Below are 23,233 nucleotides of genomic sequence, written 5' to 3' on the forward strand. Positions count from 1 at the left end.
GTGGGAGTACTGAGCATGTTAGCAAAATCCTTTCTATGCATTGTTGTATAAGGACATACGGTGATGATGGAGAATGGGCAGGACTATCTAACCTCCATGTATATCTATGATCAGTGCCGGATTTATGTATAAGCTAAACAAGCTATAGCTTAGGGCCCCACTCTCTTGGGGGACCCCAAAAAAGTTAAAGGAAAAAAACCTGGATGTACATTTCCAAAATATTAGATAAAAAACAAATAAAATGGCTTTAGATACCTGTTAGGTCCATAAATTACCATATAGCATATATTCAACAAAAAAAACAGTGACAATTTGTTGTTGACATATAAAGGGCCCCATTACCTTCAGTAGCTTAGGGCCTCATCAAACCTAAATCTGGCCCTGACTATGATTCTGCAGTAAGGTGGAGAAGAGGTAAAGGAGCTGTAGGGCAGAGGTGGGGGGACTCGAGGGCTGCATTTCCTAACAGGGAACTTTCTGGGGTCCGCACAACAGTGGCAGGCAAGGCCAGGCCCAAATATAGACAGAGCAAAGGACAATTGGCTGCACTCCAGCCAGGGACGCGGATGGCGCTGTGGGTTAAACCTCAGAGCCTAGGGCTTGCCGATCAGAAAGTCGGCGGTTCGAATCCCTGCGACGGGGTGAGCTCCCGTTGCTTGGTCCCAGCTCCTGCCAACCTAGCAGTTTGAAAGCATGTCCAAGTGCAAGTAGATAAATAGGTACCGCTCCGGCGGGAAGGTAAACGGCGTTTCCGTGTGCTGCTCTAGTTCGCCAGAAGTGGCTTAGTCATGCTGGCCACATGACCCGGAAGCCGTACACTAGCTCCCTCGGCCAATAAAGCAAGATGAGTGCCGCAACCCCACAGTTGTCCGTGACTGGACTAATGATCCAGTCCTTTACTGGACCCTTTACCTTTACCTTACATTCCAGCCACGTGAAAGCTAAAGGTTTCTGTTCCACATGGAACATGTGCGTGCATCTCTTTGAAAATACTCCATGCAGGCAAGCAGGAGGCATTATCCCAGTTGAAGAAAACAGACAGACATAAGTGGCTGGTCAGAGACGGGCCTGCGAAGGTGCCATGCTAACGTCCCAGAAGGTGGGATGCTGTTGCTTACTAGGGAATGGTGAGTTCAGCACAGCACTAACACCCTGGCAGGAACACCAGATCAGTTCTGCTGGTAAGAACATAAGGAGAGCTTGTTGAACCAGGCCAGTGGCCCATCTAGTCCAGCATCTTGTTCCCACAGTGAACAACCAGATGCCACAGTGTTTAACCCCCCAGGCAGGGCTCAAGCACAAGAGAGCTCTCCCTATTTTTAGCAACAGACATTCAGGAGCATGGCTGCCTCCGACAGTGGAAGCCAAGCGAAGCCATAATGACTAGTAGCCACTTATAACCTTTGGTTATGGGTAGGAGAGAATATATTAATTGCAGTGTTTTCCTCCAGATAACAGGGTGGCGCTGTGGGTTAAAGCCTCAGCGCCTAGGACTTGCTGATCAAAAGGTCGGCGGTTCGAATCCCCGCGGCGGGGTGCGCTCCTGTCGCTCGGTCCCAGCGCCTGCCAACCTAGCAGTTCGAAAGCACCCCCGGGTGCAAGTAGATAAATAGGGACTGCTTACTAGCGGGAAGGTAAACGGCGTTCCGTGTGCTGCGCTGGATCGCCAGATGCAGCTTGTCATGCTGGCCACATGACCCGGAAGTGTCTGCGGATAGCGCTGGCTCCCGGCCTCTAGAGTGAGATGAGCGCACAACCCTAGAGTCTGTCAAGACTGGCCCGTATGGGCAGGGGTACCTTTACTTTACCTTATTCCTCCAGATGTTCACCCATGTGGGATAAACAGAGGTTCAAAATCCCATCCTTGGCAGCAAAATTAAAAGCATAAGATTTAGGCTGTCAAACCTTGTTTTGAGCAAGTCCATCTATGAAGTCATCTTAAGTCATCTTGTGAGTGTGGAGCAGTCAAAGTGCAGCCGTGTTGAAAATGTATTCCCTCTTTACAGCAGAGTCTTCTCCTGGCAGCAGCGTATGTGTATGATGCCCAGTACAATAGGAACATCCCCTTTGATACCTCTCCACGGGCAGTCAGGTAAGTGCATGGTTTGGGGGCGTCATGCTGAACACTCTGATGCATGCTGCAAAAAGTGTGTAAGGTTGCTGAAATGTGAGAGTGCCTTGGCTTCATTAATTTTTCAGGCTGGGTGTGTTTGTGTTGTGTTTAATATTAAATAATAATAATAATTTATTATTTATACCCCGCCCATCTGGCTGGGTTTCCCCAGCCACTCGGGGCGGCTTCCAACAAAATATTAAAATACAATATTCTATTAAACATTTAAAGCTTCCCTAAACAGGGCTGCCTTCAGATGTCTTCTAAAAGTCTGGTAGTTGTTTTTCTCTTTGACATCTGGTGGGAGGGTGTTCCACAGGGCGGGTGCCGCTACCGAGAAGGCCCTCTGCCTGGTTCCCTGTAACTTCTCTGTAGCTTCTCGCAGCGAGGGAACCACCAGAAGGCCCTCAGCGCTGGACCTCAGTGTCCGGGCAGAACGATGGGGTTGGAGACGCTCCTTCAGGTATACTGGACCGAGGCTGTTTAGGGCTTTGGAGGTCAGCACCAACACTTTGAATTGTGCTCGGAAATGTAATATTAAACCTTGCGCAGTAGCGTAGGTAGCCAGGGACCGGGGGTGGTCTGCACCGGATTGGGGGGGGGGAGACAGTCTGTAGGGCGGTACGGGAGTCTTAAGTGTGGCACAGTGGCTGCTACGTGGGGGTTCGGATTCTGGGCGGAAGGTGAGCTTGTGGGCGGCACGTCAGTTCCTTGGCTTTTAGGGTGCTGCAGGAGGGCGGAGCCACTTCCTGTCCCGAAATCGGCCGTTGCCCTAAAAAAGCCAGGTCATGGTGCTACAGTGGTACCTCGGGTTACAAACACTTCAGGTTACAGACTCTGCTAACCCCAGAAATAGTACCTTGGGTTAAGAATTTTACCTCAGGATGAGAACAGAAATCGCACACCAGCAGTGTGGCGGCAGCGGGGGCCCCCATTAGCTAAAGTGGTACCTCAGGTTAAGAACAGTTTCAGGTTAAGAATGGACCTCCAGAACGAATTACCGTATTTTTCGCTTATAAGACGCACCCGAACATAAGACACACCTAGTTTTTTGAGGAGGAAAACAAGAAAAATCTCTCCATCTCTGCGCAGCGTCTCTCCAGCAAAGCGGGAGGAGGAACACAGCCCCTTCCGTTTCTCCTCCCGCTTTGCTGAAGAGGCGCTGCGCAGCTCTCCCTCTCTGCGCAGTGCCATTCACTCCATAAGAAGCACACACACATTCCCCCTTACTATTTAGGAGGGGAAAAGTGTGTCTTATGGACTGAAAAATACAGTAAGTTCTTAACCCGAGGTACCACTGTACAAGCTACGTGGAATGAAGATGAGGCCTGTGCTGTTGTGGTTGTCTCAAAACGTGTATTTTTGGGGTTGTGGCACAAATGTGGCTAATATGGCATAATGCTGTTTTTGAGCAAGGTTGATACTGAAGATTTGTCTTGTTGTTGGTTTTCTCCAGAATGAGGCTTTATGATTCCTCTAGCAGCCTTGTTCCCAGCACTGCTCAAGAATTTTCAGAAACAAACAGAAGTGCCATGGTAACATTGGTTGGATAAAAATTAGTGTACTTTTGAAAGGTTAGGCCCGTCGTCCCGATTCAAAACGGCATTCGATTGTATCCAAGCATAGAAGAAAAGTGGTTCCTTGAGCTCGGCAACCATCGTGCAAAATTTGGATACAGTATCTTATGTGGTGTCCAACGGCATAGCAACAGACAGATAACTTCCTTTATTTCTCCAATAGATTTTATTAAAGTTCGAAAAAAGATATCAAAGGTGGATGTTGGATACCCAAGAAATGAATCTAAATAAAAACACAATCTCAAAAGAGGAAAAGAAAAAAGGGGAAAGAAAGAAAAAAAGGGGGGGGGGAGAGAAAAGAATATAACTTCTGATTCTTCGTCTGTCAGCTATATATAGAAAATTATTCCCAACATCCACTCCAGGATAATACCCAATAATTCCACTTTCTGTAAACCAATATTTTCTTCAGTCCTCAAATCCAGATATCACAAGTTCAATGTCTTTTTCACACGAAAAGTCTATAAGGAATTTCCAGTCAACAATGATAATTATTTTCCAAAATATAGCAGAAAATACCCAGCATTGCTCAGGAATGCTGAGAAACAAACAAACAAACAAAAAAAAAAAAACCACACATAAAAATACTGAGATTTATAAATGGGTAGTATAATGTGTTGGTTTCTAGGGCTGCACTTTACAGTTCGCCAGCAACTTTTGATCCTTGTATGTTTTCAAACCCCACCTTGTTTTCAGTGACTGCAAGTTTTATTCAGTCGTTTCAAATATTGTGTTTTGATGTGGTAAACTGCCCTGGGACCCTTGGGGTGAGGAACTAAGAAATAAATGAATAATAAAATCGTAGAGGGAGGTCCTGGTGGTTTAGAGCAGGCTTTAAATATTCTCCCTGCTGCTGTTGCCGCCACAACAACTGCGCTTGCCGGAGCTAGAGATCATTTTCCTAGCGAGGTTCTCAGTTGCTTTTCCGACTTCTCTTCCCAGACTTTACTATCTGTATAACCACTGGACTATGCAAGGAGCTACCTACTTCTTTATATTTGTAGACCTCGCCCTTGCGCTGTTTGAAGAGCCAGCTGTGTACCTGCTGCCTTTCTTGGTAAGCTTTCATAATAATAATAATTTATTATCTATACCCCGCCCATCTGGCAGGGTTTCCCCAGCCACTCTGGGCGGCTTCCAAAAAAATATTAAAATACTATAATACATCAAACATTAAACAGGGCTGCCTTCAGATGTCTTCTAAAAGTCTGGTAGTTGTTCTCTTTGACATCTGGTGGGAGGGCATTCCACAGGGTAGGTGCCACTACCGAGAAGGCCCTCTGCCTGGTTCCCTGTAACTTGGCTTCTCGCAGTGAGGGAACCGTCCTCGGTGCTGGACCTCAGTGTCCGGGTAGAACGATGGGGGTCGAGACACTCCTTTCAGGCAAATTGGGATGGCTAATAATTCCATCCTGATGTTGGAGGCTCGATAAAGAGAGAGAGAGAGAGAGAGAGAGAGAGAGAGAGAGAGAGAGAGAGCGTGCCTTAATCTAGAATGATTAACTTTGGCACAATTCTGCATATAAGAAACTTTACTCTTTCTCTCTTTTTTTAAATAATAATAATAATAAATTTTATTTATACCCCACCCTCCCCAGCCAGAGCTGGGCTCAGGGCAGCTAACACCAGTAAAGTTACAGTGAAAACATAATAGGAGAAAAGAACCAGGTTAAAATGCAATTTAAAATGCAGCCTCATTTTAAAAGTAGCCCATAGATCAAAACTATAAGGGGAGGGAAACATAAGGGTCAGACTGAGTCCAAACCAAAGGCCAGGCAGAACAGCTCTGTCTTGTAGGCCCTGCAGAAAGATGTCAAGTCTCTTGTGACAGCGGTCCACCAAGTCGGGGCCAGTACTGAAATGGCCCTGCATTAAGAAATACTTTTTTATGTGTCCTGAATCTTCTGACATTTCAGATTTACTGATTGGCCATGAGTTTTAGTGTTATGAGAGAGGAAGAAGAACTTTTTCCACTTTCTCCATGCCCAATTTTATAAACGTCTTATGTTACCTCTTACTCCGCTTTTCCCCAATAGGGTTTCCCAAACTTGGGTCTCCAGTTGTTGTTTTTTGAACTACAACTCCCATCATCTCTAGCTAGCAAGACTAGTGGACAGGGATGATGGAAGTTGTACAGTGGTGCCCCGCAAGACGAATGCCTCGCAAGACGAAAAACCCGCTAGACGAAAGGGTTTTCCGTTTTTGAGTTGCTTCGCAAGACGAATTTCCCTATGGGCTTGCTTCGCAAGACGGAAACGTCTTGCGAGTCTCGCCATTTTTTTCTCGCTCCCCCCCCTTTTTCAAAGCCGCTAAGCCGTTAATAGCCTTTTAACAGCTTAGCCGCTAAGCCTTTAATAGCCGCTAAGCCACTAAATCGCTAATAGCGCTAATCCGCTTAGCCGCTAATGGGCTTACTTCGCAAGACGAAAAAACCGCTAGACGAAGAGAATCGCGGAACGGATTCTTTTCGTCTTGCGAGGCACCACTGTAGTCCCAAAACAGCTGGAGACCCAAGTTTGGGAAACCCTGCTCTAAACTAAAAAGTCCCAAAGGCCACCACCTTTCTTCCTAAAGGAGTTGCTCCACCCCTTGGTGGGTGGCTCTTTTCAAAACCCTTTTTCTACTTTCCTAGGCAAGCCTTCTACCATTTGAGTGACTCCCTCCTGTCTGGAAACCGTCTGCAAAATATGCAGGGCAAAATATCCAGACTTCTGCACTGGGTTAATTAATTTTCAAAATACTTCATCATGCATATGAACTTTCATAGCTTCCCACCTAATTAAAATGTCCTGCTTTTGCATTGAAGTCTGCATATATTGTGTTACCCACAGAAGTTTATAAAACACCAACAGTGTGTAAAAATGCAGCACTCGATCTGCATAATTCCAAATAATTTGTATTAACATGATCTATTTTAGGAAAGAATCTTGCTCAAGATTTATTTAAGGAACAAGGTGACAATATCTTGCCAAATGGGAATTGTGTTAATTCTGTCCTCTGACCTGCTTCCAATATGTACAGCCTCTGTTCTCCCTGACAATGGAATGTTGCTGTTTTTACTCTCCGCCCTCAAAAAAGAATAAGAAAAAAAAAGAATCTCAAAACAAATTACCAAAATGTACATTTTAAAAAAGGATTTTTTAAACCCCCCTAAAACACTCTAACACTCTATCTATCTATCTATGTATCTATCTATCTATCTATCTATCTATCTATCAATAAACTACACACACACACACACACACACACACACACACACAAAACAGATCCCGCTCCACCCCACTAAAAGTTAAGAAGATGACTAGGATCCAAAGGCCTGGGTGAAAAAAAGAAAAAGAAAATATTATTATGATTATTCCAAACACGTATTCAGTTTATTAGCTGCTGTTTTCCTGCTGCAGCAACTCAACATGATTCATTGATTTGGGTAAAGGGGATATGTGTTGGCATTTACCAGCCAAAATGTTGGCTGTAATGCTTTTTTTATATGGGTTTTTATAAAGAATTAGCTAGATGTGTCCTACTTGCAACTGCCAGTGGTTAGCAATAACAGTAAAAGGAACCTGCATGCTTTTGACAGTGGGCTTGTGGAGACAACCACTGGGCCGGTCCCCATCTTTCCCTGTTTGCCACTTTCCCAAGGGGAAACTGTTGAGTCAAACCTCTTTCTCAGACCCAGCATATCTGTTCCAGCCTAGTTGTTTTGTTTGTTAAAAGCCCATCTCCTTTTAAGCTGCTGCTTTTTCCATTCCAACAGGTTACCTCGCTGACCGAAGTCTTATGCCTTCTGGTTTTCTTCGGTAGGCTCTTCCATTTTGCGCAAGTCACTCCTCGCGACGTGTTCTGGAAGGATACAAAGAACATCTGCATCATGATAACCATCCTGGTCAGTTGTAGCTCATGGCTCCTTCTGCGAGTCATGGAAGGAGCAGTAGCTTAGCAGACTGTTCTTCTGAATGGCACCGTCTTCTGCTCCTCCCAATGTAGCAGTGCCATGCTCAGTCTAGCCTGCAGTGTCGCTAGATGCTCTTCAACTTGCGCTATTCTGCTTGTACAATTTCATACTCCTCCAGATTATAGCGTAGCCGTGATGCCTGCACCAAAACCACATTTCAGTGCAGAAACTTGGGTCCAGGGTACCTTAAGAATCTCCTGAACCTTCATATTCCAGCTGAGAGCATCTGCAGGAGTGTCTGGTCATTCCCTGAGTTAGTGAGGCTCGTTTGACAACAACGAGAAACTGAGCTTCTAGTGTCATTGGCCCAGTCCTGTGGAACTCCCTGCCAATAGAGATTCAGCAGGCGCCATCTATGCCAACTTTTAAATGGCTGCTGAACACTTTCCTATTCCACCAGGTCTGTGCAGGCAATTAAAAATACATCACCCACAATGGTCAAATGATGTTCTGTTTTTAATTTCTTTTGCTTTTAACTTGATTTTATTGTCTATTGCTGTAAACATCTGCAATATGTTTTTATGATAAATATTTTTTATAAACACAGTCGTACCTTGGAAGTTGAACGGCATCCGTTCCGGAAGTCTCTTCGACTTCCAAAACGTTGGAAAACCAAAGCACAGCTTCTGATTGGCTGCAGGAAGTTCCTGCAGCCAATGGGAAGCCGCGGAAGCCCTGTCGGATGTTCGGCTTCCAAAAGAACGTTCGAAAATCAGAACAGTCACTTCCAGATTCCAATCATTCGGGAGCCAAAACGTTCGAGAACTAGGCTGTTTGAAAACCAAGGTACGACTGTAAATAAATAAGCCTAGCATCTTTTGTTCTGTATAAGTGGAGCCAATCCACATCTCCTCTGGCTGTTTGTTTGTACCAGACAGAAGTATGAATTGGCTTCTAGAGCCCTTCATTCCTCCCATGGGCTCCTCTAATTACAATGTTGTTTGGTTGGTTTGGACCACTGCTCCTTGAATTTCAGAGGTACCTTCTCTCCTCACTTCCCCCCCCCCTTACCCAGATGACTTTGGTTGACCTGATTGTCTTCGGAGCTCTTAGAATCTCAAGCTTACGTGGCGTCCGGTGGTCAAGGCCCTTGAGACCCATCTTCTTAATAAACTTTGCAGAAAGTCGCCAGGTAAGACTTTGGGGCCAGTGTTTCCATCGCCAGCAGTTCTATCCCAAAGAGATCCCCTAGTTAAATTAGCCAGCAACTCTAAACTGTATGGTGTGCATATATATTGAAGAGAAGGGGCTTCAATTTTGTCTCGTCTGCCTGCTCCAGAGATCCAGCTGTAGAGTGCTTTCTGTTCTGAAACCATCTTCTGCTTTTTCTTTTCTCTATGCAAACAGGCAGGCTTAAGCCTGGCCTAGCTTTGGGGAAGCGGAAACACGAGGTAAGGCATGGCTGGGTCCCTGAAAGTTGGGGAATGTAATGTGTGGGGGTGGGGATCCAATGCCGCTTCAAATTATTGCAATTCCAGGAAGGTGGTGGATTCTGAACCTCATCCTGAGTGGCTTCTGATGGCAACATCGGGGTGGAAAGAACAGTTCTGCGTTAATTACATTTTTTGCATCTCCTCTGCTTGGGATTTGAATCAATAATAATTTGTATAGTCAGGGAAGCTGAGATACCAGGGAACAGGAAGGCATGCTTTGGAAAAGCTCTGCTTTCAGAGCAAATTCCTACTGTTTCGGTTTAATGCAAAAGTGGGAGCTGAAGAAATTGGCAATGCTAATTGTTGGCTATTATAAGCCAAGTCTAAGGTAAAAGTAAAGGGACCCTGAACATTAGGTCCAGTCATGGCTGACTCTGGGGTTGCAGCGCTCATCTCGCTTTATTGGCCGAGGGAGCCGGCGTACAGCTTCCGGGTCATGTGGCCAGCATGACTAAGCCGCTTCTGGCGAACCAGAGCAGCGCACGGAAACACCGTTTACCTTCCCGCCGGAGTGGTACCTATTTACCTACTTGCTCTTTGACGTGCTTTCGAACTGCTAGGTGGGCAGGAGCAGGGACCGAGTAACGGGAGCTCACCCCCTCAAGGGGATTCGAACCACCAACCTTCTGATTGGCAAGTCCTAGGCTCTGTGGTTTAACCCACAGCACCACCCGCATCCCCAAGCCAAGTCTAGTGCACTGAAATTGGTTGAAGCATGTACCGTTGTGGCTTCTTGCAAAAAAGGAAATGCAATTCTACTGAGGTTTTCAGTGCTTCTGCAGTATGCAGATCTCCTGGGTGGAAGTGATTGGTTTGAGTTTTGCGGCATAGATGCACAAAGGGCTCACATGTGTTCTCACTACCAGAATCCAGTGCTGGGCCCTCTCTGGTCAGGGATGACAATGTTAACAGAGCCCAGGTACATTTGGGTCCTTCATCCCATCAGCCTGATTCGTACCTGAATCCTGTGATTGATTGGTATGTGATAAACAAGGCTGGTCCGTTGCCACATGAAGGCAGCATTGCCTCAACTTTGGGCTTTGGGCTGTTTACATGGAGACCTGTTTGGTTTGAAAGCCTGGTTCATGCTCAGCCCAAACCATCATAGAATCGCAGCAGAGAACCGGCAAGAGGTGTCAGTAATCCAACTGGGTGCTTAAAGGATAAGCGGTCTGGGAGTGGTACAAAAACTCTCAGGGGGTGCATACGGCCATCTCTGCTTAAGGCGATGGGAGCTGGAAGTCCTGGCATCCGTAAGCCATGATGACTTGGGCTAACAAGAGTCAGGAGTCCAACACCTGAGGTAGCCCAGGCTAGAGAAAGAGGATGTGATGTGCCATTTACATATCACACCTGTTGTGCTATACTTGAAGCAAATGTCAGGTGGCCTCTGTGCATCCCACAATGATCCTGGGTCCATGTTAAGGGAAGCTTTTAATGTTTAACAGACCACTGTATTTTAATACTTTGTTGGAAGCTGCCCAGAGTGGCTGGGGAGACCCAACCAGATGGGCGGGGTGGTATTATTATTATTATTATTATTATTATTATTATTATTATTATTATCATTTGGACAAGTTGGGGGGGCAGGGATATGTCCCTTGTAGCCTGCAGTGCCTTACCTGCATATACTGCAGAGATTCAGTTTGTGCTGGAGGAGGCATATGTTCACGTTGTCTAAACAAGCATGCCTAAATCTGGGTCTTGACCAGATGTATGGTGCTCTGATGTTTGCTGTCTTTGTGATAAATGGCTCTTTTGAACACCGAGGAGAGCATTCATCTGATAAACTTTGCAGCTTTGGAACCAAGGGGGGGGGGCTGGCTCTTACACCCAGACAAATAATGGGGCATTCAGGTCTGCTTACTGGTGGGTCCATCTCTATAGGTAGATGTTGGGTGAGGAAGGAATATAAACATTGCTGCTTCTCCTCCTAATGAAGGCCTCCCACTTCTTGACAGATCCGAAGAGCATTCCGTAGCATCCGGAACACTCTCCCGGAGATCACCTACGTCTTCCTGCTGTTTATGTTCAGTGTCCTGATGTTTTCTCTCATGGCTTTGAAGCTGTTTGGGGACAGGTAAGGGGACCATCCTCCTCCCTCTCTTACTCTGAACCCAGAGGCTGCGTCACCTGCAAGGGAATGTCAGGAAATATCTCCTCCACCACCAAGAATCTCCTCCACCAACGCCAAGAATATTCAGCAAAATGGTACCCTCAGTTTTGCTGCCTGGAAGTAAGGTGGTTTGGTTTTTTTTAGAAAGGTGTATTTTGTCTAGCTTCCTTTGCTCCACGATCAAAGCAACTACTCTATTCCGAACTTAAAAATGGAAAGCGTAATGCTGGTGGTCAACAAAAGAGGTTTTAAGATTGTCTCAAGGCAAATCTAAAAAAATGTAGTAGAAATTCTGACAACTGGGAAACACTGGCCTGCGAGCGCTCCAGTTGGAGAACAGCCTTTAACAAAGGTGTCATGGGCTTTGAAGACACTCGAACCAGTGGTGTAGCGTGGGGGATGCAGGGGGGGCCGGCCGCACCGGGCGCAACATCTGGGGTTAGGGCAAATCCACAGGTTAGGGGGCGCAAATCCACGGGTTAGGGGGCGCAAATTACTTGCCTTGCCCCGGGTGCTGACAACCCACGCTACGCCACTGACTCGAACTCAGGACGCAAGAGAGAAACTTGCTAAGAGGAAGGCACGCTTGGCAAACCCTTACCATGATCAACTCCTGCCCAGAAACCTATGTCCCCACTGTGGAAGGATGTGTGGATGCAGAATTGGCCTCCACAGTCACTTACGGACTCATTGTTAAAACCGTGTTCATGGAAGACAATCTTACTCAGCTACGAGTGATCGCCAAAGAAAAAGATATCTCTGTATGGCACACCGGTGGAAAAAGAGCCAAAAGTGGATCTGAAAAACCACCCTTGAGCCATGTTATTTAGCTTACAGCCTCTTGAGCACATTGCTTGAAGTTCACATTGGCATCTTCTGTGACTCTGTTTCCCTCTCCTCTTTTCTTCAAGGAATCTGAAAACTGTGGAAGGCTTGCCGTATTTTTCAAATTACCTTGAAATCGTCTTTGACATGTATGTGCTGGTCACCACAGCAAATAGCCCCGATGTCATGTAAGTATCTGCCTTGATCTCCACATGCTTTTAATTTTTCTTGTTGAGCTTTTAGTAATGGGATGTTTTCCTGGTGTAAGAGGGACATCAGCACCACCTTGGTGATGTGACAATCTACCGTACTTTTCCGTCTATAAGACGCCCCCATGCATAAGACGCCCCCTACTGTGGGGGGCTCAAATTTAAGAAAACGGGGGAAGATGGCACAGAGTTGTTTAGCTATTTTTGCAGAGGATTGCCCAGAGTTGGGGGGGGGGGGAGATGCCAAACCGAATATCACTCACCCAACTGGCAAACGCTAACAATTGCAAGCGAGGAAGCCAAATTGCCAAAGCAGCAGCCAATCCAAAGCAGCCCTTGCGGCCGACACCATTCACCCACCCAATCGCTAGATCCTGCTCCCGGATGCAACCAATCGCCCATCCCCCCTCTGCACTACCCATGTATAAGACGCCCCCCCCCCCATTTTTTACTTTATTTTGGAGTAAAAATACCCTCGTCTAATACACAGAAAAGTACGGTATTTTTCTGAAATGCACAATCCACTGTTCAATGGCCAATCGGCAATCCCAGGAAAGCTTACAAAGTTTAGTGGTTTATATGAATCCAAATATCGCAAAACTGCTAAATATTATATACACAGCCAGTGGCGTAGCGTGGGTTGTCAGCACCCGGGGCAAGGCAAGTAATTTGCGCCCCCTAACCCGTGGATTTGCGCCCCCTAACCTGTGGATTTGCCCTAACCCCAGATGTTGCGCCCGGTGCGGCTGGCCCCCCCTGCACCCCCCACACTACGCCACCGTACACAGCAGACGAGTATAGGATCGGTTAGTTCCTAGGCTTTTCTTACTTTCTCAGTGGTGATGCTACTCCTCTCTTGTAGGATGCCGGCTTATGACTTCAGCTGGTGGTACTGCCTGTTTTTCATAGTCTATGTTATTATCAACACCTACATCTTCATGTCAGTCTTCCTGGCTGTTGTGTACAACAATTACAGAAAACACTTAAAGGTAAGCCCTGCCGAGGAAGGGATAAGAGATAAGTTGCAATTTTAGCTGAATCTGGGGGAAACCACTTGAAGCATATCTGTTGTGTTGAGCTATTTCAACTGCTTTTCTTCGGTTTTCTCGTTGCAAACAGCTGGAAGTCTGTAAATTTTGATAATAAACCAAATTTGCAATGGAGGTTGAATAGGTAGGACTGGGGGAAAGACCCCTCTGCCTGACACTCCGGTCAGGGCAGACAGTACTAAGCCAGGTGTTCCTCTTAAGTATATATTTGTATATATTTTCCCACAGAATGAGATCCGCAAACTTGCTTACATGAAACGCCGCAAGATGATAGAAGCCTTCAACCTCCTGAAGGTGAAGGAGGAAGCAGAGTTTGTCGTCAAAGAAGACCGCTGGAAGCGACTTGTGAAACTGGTGGCTCCAGACATCAGCACATCCCACCGAGAGCTCTTGCTGCGAATATGTGACGAGGAGCAGAAGGGCTTTGTGGGTGGGTAACAGCAGACTCAAGCAGTGTGGCTGGGAGATGAGGTTGCCAGGGCAGATGAGAGGGAGGGAAGGACAGGTGAAGGGAGTGGACTTTGGTAATATGGCACCCTGAGCAAGGACAAAATTTGGCGCCTCCCCCAACAATATTCCTTATTTTCATGCCCTCCTCCCTCTTAACTTCCATTCTGCGCGTGCTTTCAAATGCACTATGCGCTAATTGCAGCAGCTCAATCGCCCATCTGACCAGGGCCTAACTTTGAGTAGGTGTCAGGAGCTGGGCCTACACTCGAGTAGGACCCTGGCAGAGACACATGCCCGACTGGCATGTTCTCTCCCTCCTGGTCTTTTGTTCGGGAGCTTTTGGAATAATTAATTTTCAGAGTAGTTTTTACAGTTATAACAAAAATTACTGATTTGGTTATACTATTAGAAATACGCTGACATATAATTATGAAATTATTGTGAGGTTTAATAAGTTAATTGTTTATATTTGGACAACTTTTCTGCTGTACTTTGTTGGAAGGAGAAAAAACAATCATTTCCTTAATAACAATTTAAACAATTTATTTAACTAAAACAATAACATTATATAGCATATGTATCCATGTTTGTTAACTGATGCGGTTAAACGATTTTTTTTAAAATTAAAAAAAATACAACCTTAGACTGAGTTTTAGCACACATGAATAACTTAAATCCTTATTTCCTGATGAATAGCCTTTGGACAGTAATGTAACTTAAATAGAAAACAACCTTTAGAAAGATTTTTCCTCCAAAAGCATTTTATTTTAAATTTTAAAAAATCCAATTTAAATAAAAAAATCAATTTTTAAAATTTATTTTTTAAATAATTGATTTTTATCCACCCTGATATTCAGTTAATCTGCAGCTGCCTTTACTTTTCTCTTATGCACATCTGGCTAGAAGACCTGGCCAAATCCAGATTGCTGCTCTTCTCCTGTAGGTTTATGTGTGGGGCTTGTCTGAATTGTTGAGTTTTGGCCTAAGCAGCTTCTAAATGAGTCCCTCCCTGCCTCTCTGGCATTATTTTCTGTTTGTGGCAGACAAAAAATCTTTTGTGCGTCTGGCCGATCTTCTGAATATACAAGTGATCACCATGAAGCTCCACAGCCACCCCCTGGAAGTCTGGATTCCCCATGTGTACAACTCTGCTCCTAGCCTCCTCCTACGCAAGATGGTTCAGCACAAGTAAGTCTGAATCGCTTGCCTTTCCAACAAAGGGCTTCAGGTGCTTACAGTATTTTAATATTTTGTTGGAAGCCGCCCAGAGTGGCTGGGGAGGCCCAGCCAGATGGGCGGGGTATAAATAATAATAATAAATAAATTTATTATTATTATTATTATTATTATTATTATTATTATTATTATTATTCAGGTGACCCTGAGCAAATGCTCTCACTTGCCCACGGGGCCATTTTGGATGGTGAACGTGGCTGGACAGTAGTAGTTTGGGTTTTCAGGGAAAATTTATTCGAAAGGAACAAGTTTGGTTGGTAATTAACCTGGCGAACATCTCCCGCAGGGTATTTGTTTGGACGTATGATGTCATCATACTCATCAACGCTGTCTTCATTGCATTGGATGAGGAGAACCCCTTCATTTCCTATGCAGAGTGGGTGTTCCTCAGTCTGTATATCGTCGAGATTCTTCTGAAATTGTACACCTACGAACCCAGAACCTTTTTTGCAAGGAACCAGTTCTGGAACTGGTAAGTAAATTCTTTTATTTTTCTCCCTCCGCGTTATGAAGAAGGCAGTAGTTTCTCGTTCTCCTATATTGACTGGCTCTCCAAGATTTCCAGACATTTCCAGTATTACTTGGAGAGGCCAGGGATGGAACCTGTGACCTTCTGCAAGCAAAGCACGTGCTCTACCACTGAGCTATGGCCCCGTCTATTAATATCGGCTCAACGCCCAACTCCGACTCCACACCATATGTTTACAGCACCCTCATGCCACTTTAAGAGTCCTGGCTTCTCCCAAAGAATCCTGGAAAGTGTAGGGTCTTAGAAGTGCTGAGGGTTGTTAGGGGACCCCCCACAGAACTATGATTTCTAGCAGCCAAAGTACAGTTCCCATGATTCTTTGAGGAAAGCCATGACTGGTATCCCACAGTGCACATAGCTGAACTTTTTATTATTATTATTATCATCAACAACAATAAAAAAATTATTATTTATACCCCGCCCATCTGGCTGGGTTTCCCCAGCCACTCTGGGCAGCTCCCAGCAGAATATTATTATTATTAATAATAAAGCAATAAAACATCAAACATTAAAAACTTCCCTAAACAGGGCTGCCTTTAGACGTCTTCTAAAAGTCAGATAGTTGTTTATTTCCTTGACATCTGATGGGAGGGCGTTCCACAGGGAGGGTGCCACTACTGAGAAGGCCCTCTGCCTGGTTCCCTGTAACCTCACTTCTTGCAGTCAGGGAACTGCCAGAAGGCCCTCGGAGCTGGACCTCCGAGGTCCAGATGAGACACATTCAGGGACAGAATAAGGCTGTGTCCTGCCTCCACTACTGGAGAGATAATATGCTTCTGGATGCTAGTTGCTGGGGCTTGCAGATGGAGAAAGTGTTCAGCTCCTTCCTGCAGGATCTGCTTGGCCACTGTGAGAACAGGACACTTGACAAGATGGGCCTTTGGCCGGACCCCACAGGACTCCGAGGTTCTCACAGGTGACATGAGAGTCATGAGAGATTAGACCAGCCTCTTCACCAAGCTGGAGCTCTCCAGATGTTTTGTACTGTAATACTGGCTGGGGCTGATGCAGCTGTCATCTGGAGGGTGCACTAGGTTGGCAAAGGCTGGTGGAGATTGTAATAGGCATATGACTTAAAGTCACACTACAGTGGTACCTCAGGTTAAGAACTTAACCTGAAACTGTTCTTAACACTTTAGCTAATGGGGCCTCCTGCTGCTGCTGTGCCGCTGCCGCCGCGCGATTTCTGTTCTCATCCTGAAGCAAAGTTCTTAACCCGAGGTACTATTTCTGGGTTAGCAGAGTCTGTAACCTGAAGCGTCTGTAACCTGAGGTACCACTGTAGTCCAGTCGTAGTTGCGGGTACCTGAAATGCAAGTCAAGCCCACAGGGTCCCCAGATGACTCCATCCACCACTCTTGGGTCATGCTGTGTGGAATGTGGTTTGTGTGAGCATCATGGCGGAGCAGTTGGGTAGTGTATGATAGTCAGGAGAAGCACATCAGGAGTTATTCACACCAACGGAATAATAACAAGTGGCTGGGGAAACACGTTTGATTTCTTTGTGGAAAGGCCCTATGCATCTTTTGAAATTTGATGGGAAATTGGAATTAATTTTGTAAACCAGCTAAGTGATGTTGCAAGCCTCCGTTCTTCTCACAGCATCCCAGAGCAATAGGAAGCTATATACTGCTGTAACCCGAGGTACCACTGTAATTAAACAAGTGTCTTTCGCATCCTTTCTAGGTTTGATACTTCTATCATTCTTGCTGCCTTGATTGCAACTGTGCTCAACGCTACCCTTAAATCAGGTAAGCCTGTGTGTTTCTCCTGTGCAAAGGTATGCAGCAGGAGAGATGAAAACACTTCTCCATTTCCAATATGGCTTCATGTCTCTTGTGACCATTGGTGCATCAAGGAACAGATAAGGCAAAACTTGAGGGTCCTTTGTGAAACCTCAATGGACTTGGGCTGGGTTGTAATGCTGGCTCGTGGTAATGTTAAACCATGCATTACCCTGATAGAAAGGGACGCGGGTGGCGCTGTGAGTTAAACCACAGAGCCTAGGACTTGCCGATCAGAAGGTCGGCGGTTCGAATCCCTGTGACACAGTGAGCTCCCGTTGCTCGTTCCCTGCTCCTGCCCACCTAGCAGTTTGAGAGCACGTCAAAGTGCAAGTAGATAAATAGGAACCGCTCTGGCGGGAAGGTAAACGGCGTTTCCGTGTGCTGCTCTGGTTCGCCAGAAGCGGCTTAGTCATGCTGGCCACATGACCCGGAAGCTGTATGCCGGCTCCCTCGGCCAATAAAGCGAGATGAGCGCCGCAACCCCAGAGTCGGTCACGACTGGACCTAATGGTCAGGGGTCCCTTTACTTTTTTACCCTGATAGAAACAAGCCTAGTCTCCCTCCATGCTCACAAACTCATTCTTCTCCAGTGCAGCTGCAAGGAGGAGATGCAGAGCTTCTGCTTCCATTTGATATAGGCTGCAGTTTAGCATCAACCACAGTGGTGTGGAGATATTCCTAACCATGGTTTGTTAAAACAAGCATGGCAAAACACAGCTGGAAGAGAAAGCTCCCAAACTTAAGGACAGAGTAAATGAGCCTTAAGTTCACTGAAGCTCATTGTTCTCAAGATAAGCCCAGCTTTTCCCTCATCAGAATGACCTATGGCTTATGATGTCCAAGTATTAGGATAATGTTGGTTTTCTTGTGTGCTTTTCCCCATCCCCTCTTCTTTTTTTCCAGTGACCGTATACAACAGCCAGCAAGTATTGGACATTGTTTTTATCCTGAGAGTTCTTCGGCTCATAAGAATCATAGACAGTATACAACGGTAAAATAACCGGGTTTTATTTAGAAGCACTGCTGTAAGAGCTATAAAGTCATGTCTCTAGTGAGTTAAGTTGTTGGGTAGTAGTTTGCGGAGTATGCAGACTGTGGTTTGTGAATCTGCTTAGACAATAGACATAACCTGTTGCAACCATACACAAGCTGCATCTACACAGATTAAAAAATACTGCTTTAAAAAAAAAGAAGTTTAAAAATATATATGGAGTTTGCCATTAGCTCAGCATCGCCATCTAGCGTCACATTTGTATAATGCACTTAAAACACACTTAAAACGTTATATCTGCAGCTGTATAGCTGAGTCCACAGATAAGTAGGCGCTTGTAAAGTAAAAAACGACAATGTACTAACAAGTATAGAAAAATTGGATAGAAAAAATTCTGGTTCTAGGCTAGCTAATCTAGAGAAGACAAAGGCAGCCTTGTTCCTTTGTTCTCAAAGGATAGATTGAATGTGACGGCTCATATTTAGATCCCAAGAGAGAAAGGGGAAGGGGAGGAAGTTGTAAACAGGATGCAAGTTAAGATGCATCAGTCTAAACTTTAAAGGATAGGGAGATAAGCACAGAGGCCAAAGGTACAATGACAGTCTCAGAAACTGGAGCTCTCTGGCTCTGTTTTATCCCTATGCAGACCCCTTTCTGCAATGCCTCCTTTTTTTGTATTTAATTGACCAGGGACACCTGAAAGACCCATCCCATCCAAACTCCGTTTTCATACACTGTTTTCTTCTAGGTTCCGGGTCATCATGACTACGCTAATAAACATTGTACCTACCATGCTGACCTTTGGGGGACTGGCTTTGGTGAGCATCACCTTCTCTTTTTTTTTATTCCTCCTCATCCTCTTCGTTTTCATAAATCTGCTAGTTTGCACACAAGACAGGATTCAACCCAGCTGCTGTGTGTGTGTGTGTGGAATGAGGTACGTTTGTGCAGTGGGACTGTCCTCCCCGCTTCCCAAACTCAAAACATGTACAGCCTCAGTCATATCTAGAAATCACTCCCAACGCCATTATACATTTGTAGATGATTCCAAGGAACAGGATGATTTTCCAAGTAAAAAGGTAAAGGGACCCCTGACCTTTAGGTCCAGTCGTGGCCGACTCTGGGGTTGCGGCGCTCATCTCGCTTTATTGGCCAAGGGAGCCGGCGTACAGCTTCCAGGTCATGTGGTCAGCATGACTAAGCTGCTTCTGGCTTAGCAGCTTAGGAAATGCCGTTTACCTTCCCGCCGGAGTGGTACCTATTTATCTACTTGCACTTGACGTGCTTTCGAACTGCTAGGTTGGCAGGAGCAGGGACCAAGCAACGGGAGCTCACCCCGTTGCGGGGATTCGAACCACCGACCTTCTGATTGGCAAATCCTAGAGAAGTGTCCAAATAACCTTGTCTGATCAGTATATCTACTAATTCCTGGCCTACTTACGGCACGTTTAACGGGAGACTTTCAGACAGGGCTGTCCCGCTCATGAGACAAGGTGAGGTGACCACCTCAGGAGATCAGATCCACTGGGGCAACTTTGACAGCCCCCAGCTCACTGTGCTGCCTCTGCTGTGGCCTCTTGGCAAATAAGAGGTGCTACAGGCCCCGTTCCTAGGGAGGAAATAGCAGGGGCTTCTGGGTTCTGCATCCACCAAGCATGATTGAGTGGGCCCCTTCCCCACCCCCCTCCACCGGCCCGACAGCCTTTCCCTTCCCTTGTTCCCAATGTAAATCTTCACTCCCCCTGCGTTCACTGACAAGCAGATACCCTCATTTCCCCCATTAGGTGGTGTATTACGTGTTTTCCATCATTGGAATGGAAATCTTCCAGGGGAAGGTCCAGTTCTTCGGTGGAAACAGCACCGTGCAACATGCCCTCTACTGCGGAAACCCCGCTCTGAAAGACACCACCTTTGCTCGGGCCAAATATTGCAAGAATAACTTCAATGATATTGCGTCGTCTTTCGTCGTCCTAATGGAATTAACTGTCGTCAACCAATGGCATGATATCCTTTGTAAAGCAGCGTGGTTTTTTAAAAAATGCTTTGGAAGGGAGTAAAAGGCCACCTAGGACTTCCTGTCCTTTGGCAAAGCTGCACACTCCTAATAATAATAATAATAATAATAATAATAATAATAATAATAATAAAAATAAATTTATTATTTCTAACCTGCCCATCTGGCTGGGTTTCTTCCAGCAAAAGATTAAAAATACATTAAAACATCAGTCATTAAAAACTTCCCTAAACAGGGCTGCCTTCAGATGTCTTCTAAATGTCAGGTAGTTGTTTATTTCTTTGACATCTGATGGGAGGGCATTCCACAGATCTCAGTGTGCCATGAGCAGAACAGACCAGCCCTACTGTTGGGTAACAGTGACCTGTCCCTAGTGTTCAAATTGGAACCAATTGCTAGTCCAGGTGGCTCAGGTATGCAGAATAGGAATGGGGGTGGGGGTGGGACGATGACATCCTGTCCTCCTCGGGCAGTGAAACGTTTTGGGCTAGCCCTGATTACAGAGAGTCAATTCCAGAACAAATGCACATATGCAAAAGTCCGTGTTAATTACTCCTTGAAAGGAATAGGAGTAAAAATATTCTCCTATAATAGTGTTTGTTTGTTTTTTAAGGTTTGTAGTCAGTGCTGTGCAAGAGGCTTTCCCTAATGCCCCAGGACTTCCTCCTTCTATTCACACTCAAAATCTGATCCAGTGGATCCCCCCAGACCTCTGGAGCTGATTTTGGGGGCTGTAGAGGAGAGAAAGTTCAGGGGAGAGCTCTATTGTACCAGCAGAAGCCCCACTTCCTGAGTGCAACAGCAGCAATTGGATACAACCCTAAATGTTAATTACCATTTGGGAAGGTTCCGTGATCAATGGCAAACTTATAACAATTATTTCTGCAGCTTCTCACAGGCATGATGAGAAGCACTTGCACCTGGTCAGGCTACACACATCTTTGGGTAATCGGAAGTTTACTTTCTAGGACGCAATTTTTGTTTCTCTGTCCAAAAAATGGGGGTGTCAGCTAGATACATGTATGCATGGGTTTCCAAATCCCCCCCTTTTTTTTGCAAGGACAGGAGCTATTCTGTTTCTATGAAGCTGCTTTTGAAATTGTGAGGCAGGCCTTCTGCAGAAGCCTACGATATAGCATAGAGGAATGCTTTTGCAGAAAGATTTCTGAAAGGGGGAGAATAATGAGAGGCACTGGTGTAAACAGACACGGTGGGCACTTTAGATCCATGCCATCAGTGAATGTTGCTGGAGAATGCAGTTAAAGGTAAGGGGACCCCTGACCATTAGGTCCAGTCGTGGCCAACTCTGGGGTTGCGGCGCTCATCTCACTTTATTGGCTGAGGGAGCCAGCGTACAGCTTCAGGGTCATGTGGCCAGCACACGGCGAACCAGAGCAGCACACGGAAACGTTGTTTACCTTCCTGCTGGAGCGGTACCTATTTATCTACTTGCACTTTGACATGCTTTCAAACTGCTAGGTTGGCAGGAGCAGGGACCAAACAACGGGAGCTCACCCCGTCACGGGGATTCGAACTACAGACCTTCTGATCGGCAAGCCCTAGGCTCAGTGGTTTAGACCACAGCGCCACTCGCGTCCCTTGAGAATGCAGTTAGCCAAGTTCAAATGGCTAAAAGCTTGGGGGATGGGGTGAATTATGGAATTTGCTCCCATGAGAGAGGTAGAGACGGCCACTGACTTGGATGGCTTTAAAAGAGGAATAGGCAAAAGCTGTGTTCTACCTCCACAGCTGGAGGCAGTATGCCTCTCAATGCTTGCTGCTGGGAATCGCAGGTGGGGAAAAACTCAGGTCCTGTTTCCAGGCTTCCCATAGTCATCTGGCTGGGCCACTCTGAGAACAGGACACTGGGGAAGAATGGCCATTGGTCTGGTCCAGCAGGCTCTTCCTACATTCCTAACTGGAGCCTAACTTGGCAGATGGGCGAAGTTAGTAAGCATGCATATGGCAAACTTCCTTTCATAGTCCTTAACTTTCTACTCCTTGCCAGTGGATTTGCCCTGGTGACTCACGAGGCAGCAAAGCTGTACTTCATCACCTTTCATATTGTCGTGGTGATTATGATCATTAAGTAAGTGCAGTGGGTTCCTGCGCCTCCTTCCTGGGCATAGAGGTGGGGGCATTGGGTTGTATTCAACCAGAGTCCTGTTCCAAGCAGGACCAGTGAAGCAAATGAACATCAGTTAGTCCTAGCGAGAGTAGAACCACTGATGCTAGTGGATATGGCAAGTGTGATATCAGACTCATTCTGCTTATATTTAATGTTCCAAATGTGTGTGCGCTTGCAAGCAGAGTAACACTGATGCTCTGAAAATCCAGTGGGATTAAGGTACAGCATAAACATCTGTCCTCTTCTGTTCTAGTTGAAGAAACTGGGTTTGTGTGTTCATAGTGATGGGCTGCTTTTGGGGGAAAGCGGGGTATGAATAAATAATTAAAATAGGAAGGGCAGGCAAAAGTCTATGGTGTGTTGATCACACACTTCAGTGCCAACTGCCACATGGATGGATGAGCTAGAGGGGGAGAAAGGATTGTTTTTGAGGTGCATTGTTTCCATGTGTCAACTTTTGATTTTTAGCATCTTTATAGCATTTATTCTGGAAGCTTTCTTTGTGGAGTATTCCCTTGAAAAGAGCGAAGTGGAAACTGCCATCGAGAAGAAAATCCAAGAGCTTGGTGTGGGCATTCAGGAGTAAGTTAACCAAGGACAGAATAACATCTCCCTTCCGATCCCATGTACATGGCCCAATGAATGATGGCTGAGGGGTGCTTGATTTGAATGGACTTGAGCAGCTGCCACCTGCGAAAACTGATGCTTCAGTTTTAATTTCTGTGGCCATTTGGCTGAATGTATTTACAATGGATCCACTTTCCCTTCAATGGTGGTCCAGATGTTGGACTACAACTCCCATTGGCCTTGCTGGCAGAGAC

The 23,233-nt window shown here is 45.8% G+C and overlaps 1 protein-coding gene across 4 annotated transcripts in view; it reads left to right on the plus strand.

Moving 5' to 3' along the window:
• LOC114594804 (two pore calcium channel protein 1-like) overlaps positions 1-23,233 on the plus strand; it is a 29,955-nt gene that overhangs the window by 4,668 nt on the left and 2,054 nt on the right. For 2 of the 4 annotated variants that reach the window (XM_077925488.1, XM_028724939.2), the window contains exons 2-17: positions 2,007-2,092; positions 4,633-4,747; positions 7,448-7,576; positions 8,661-8,777; positions 11,040-11,158; positions 12,106-12,207; positions 13,091-13,217; positions 13,506-13,707; positions 14,771-14,915; positions 15,250-15,435; positions 17,179-17,243; positions 18,183-18,270; positions 19,019-19,088; positions 20,055-20,274; positions 22,283-22,373; positions 22,881-22,994. In XM_077925488.1, the coding sequence (XP_077781614.1) occupies positions 2,007-2,092; positions 4,633-4,747; positions 7,448-7,576; positions 8,661-8,777; positions 11,040-11,158; positions 12,106-12,207; positions 13,091-13,217; positions 13,506-13,707; positions 14,771-14,915; positions 15,250-15,435; positions 17,179-17,243; positions 18,183-18,270; positions 19,019-19,088; positions 20,055-20,274; positions 22,283-22,373; positions 22,881-22,994 (1,976 nt within the window). Of the gene's footprint in view, positions 1-2,006; positions 2,093-4,632; positions 4,748-7,447; positions 7,577-8,660; positions 8,778-11,039; positions 11,159-12,105; positions 12,208-13,090; positions 13,218-13,505; positions 13,708-14,770; positions 14,916-15,249; positions 15,436-17,178; positions 17,244-18,182; positions 18,271-19,018; positions 19,089-20,054; positions 20,275-22,282; positions 22,374-22,880; positions 22,995-23,233 lie in introns of those variants that run through there. The other 2 variants (XM_077925487.1, XM_077925489.1) reach the window with 2 other exon arrangements.

This window comes from Podarcis muralis, chromosome 3, assembly GCF_964188315.1.
Source record: "Podarcis muralis chromosome 3, rPodMur119.hap1.1, whole genome shotgun sequence".
Classification (NCBI taxonomy): Eukaryota; Metazoa; Chordata; class Lepidosauria; order Squamata; family Lacertidae; genus Podarcis; species Podarcis muralis.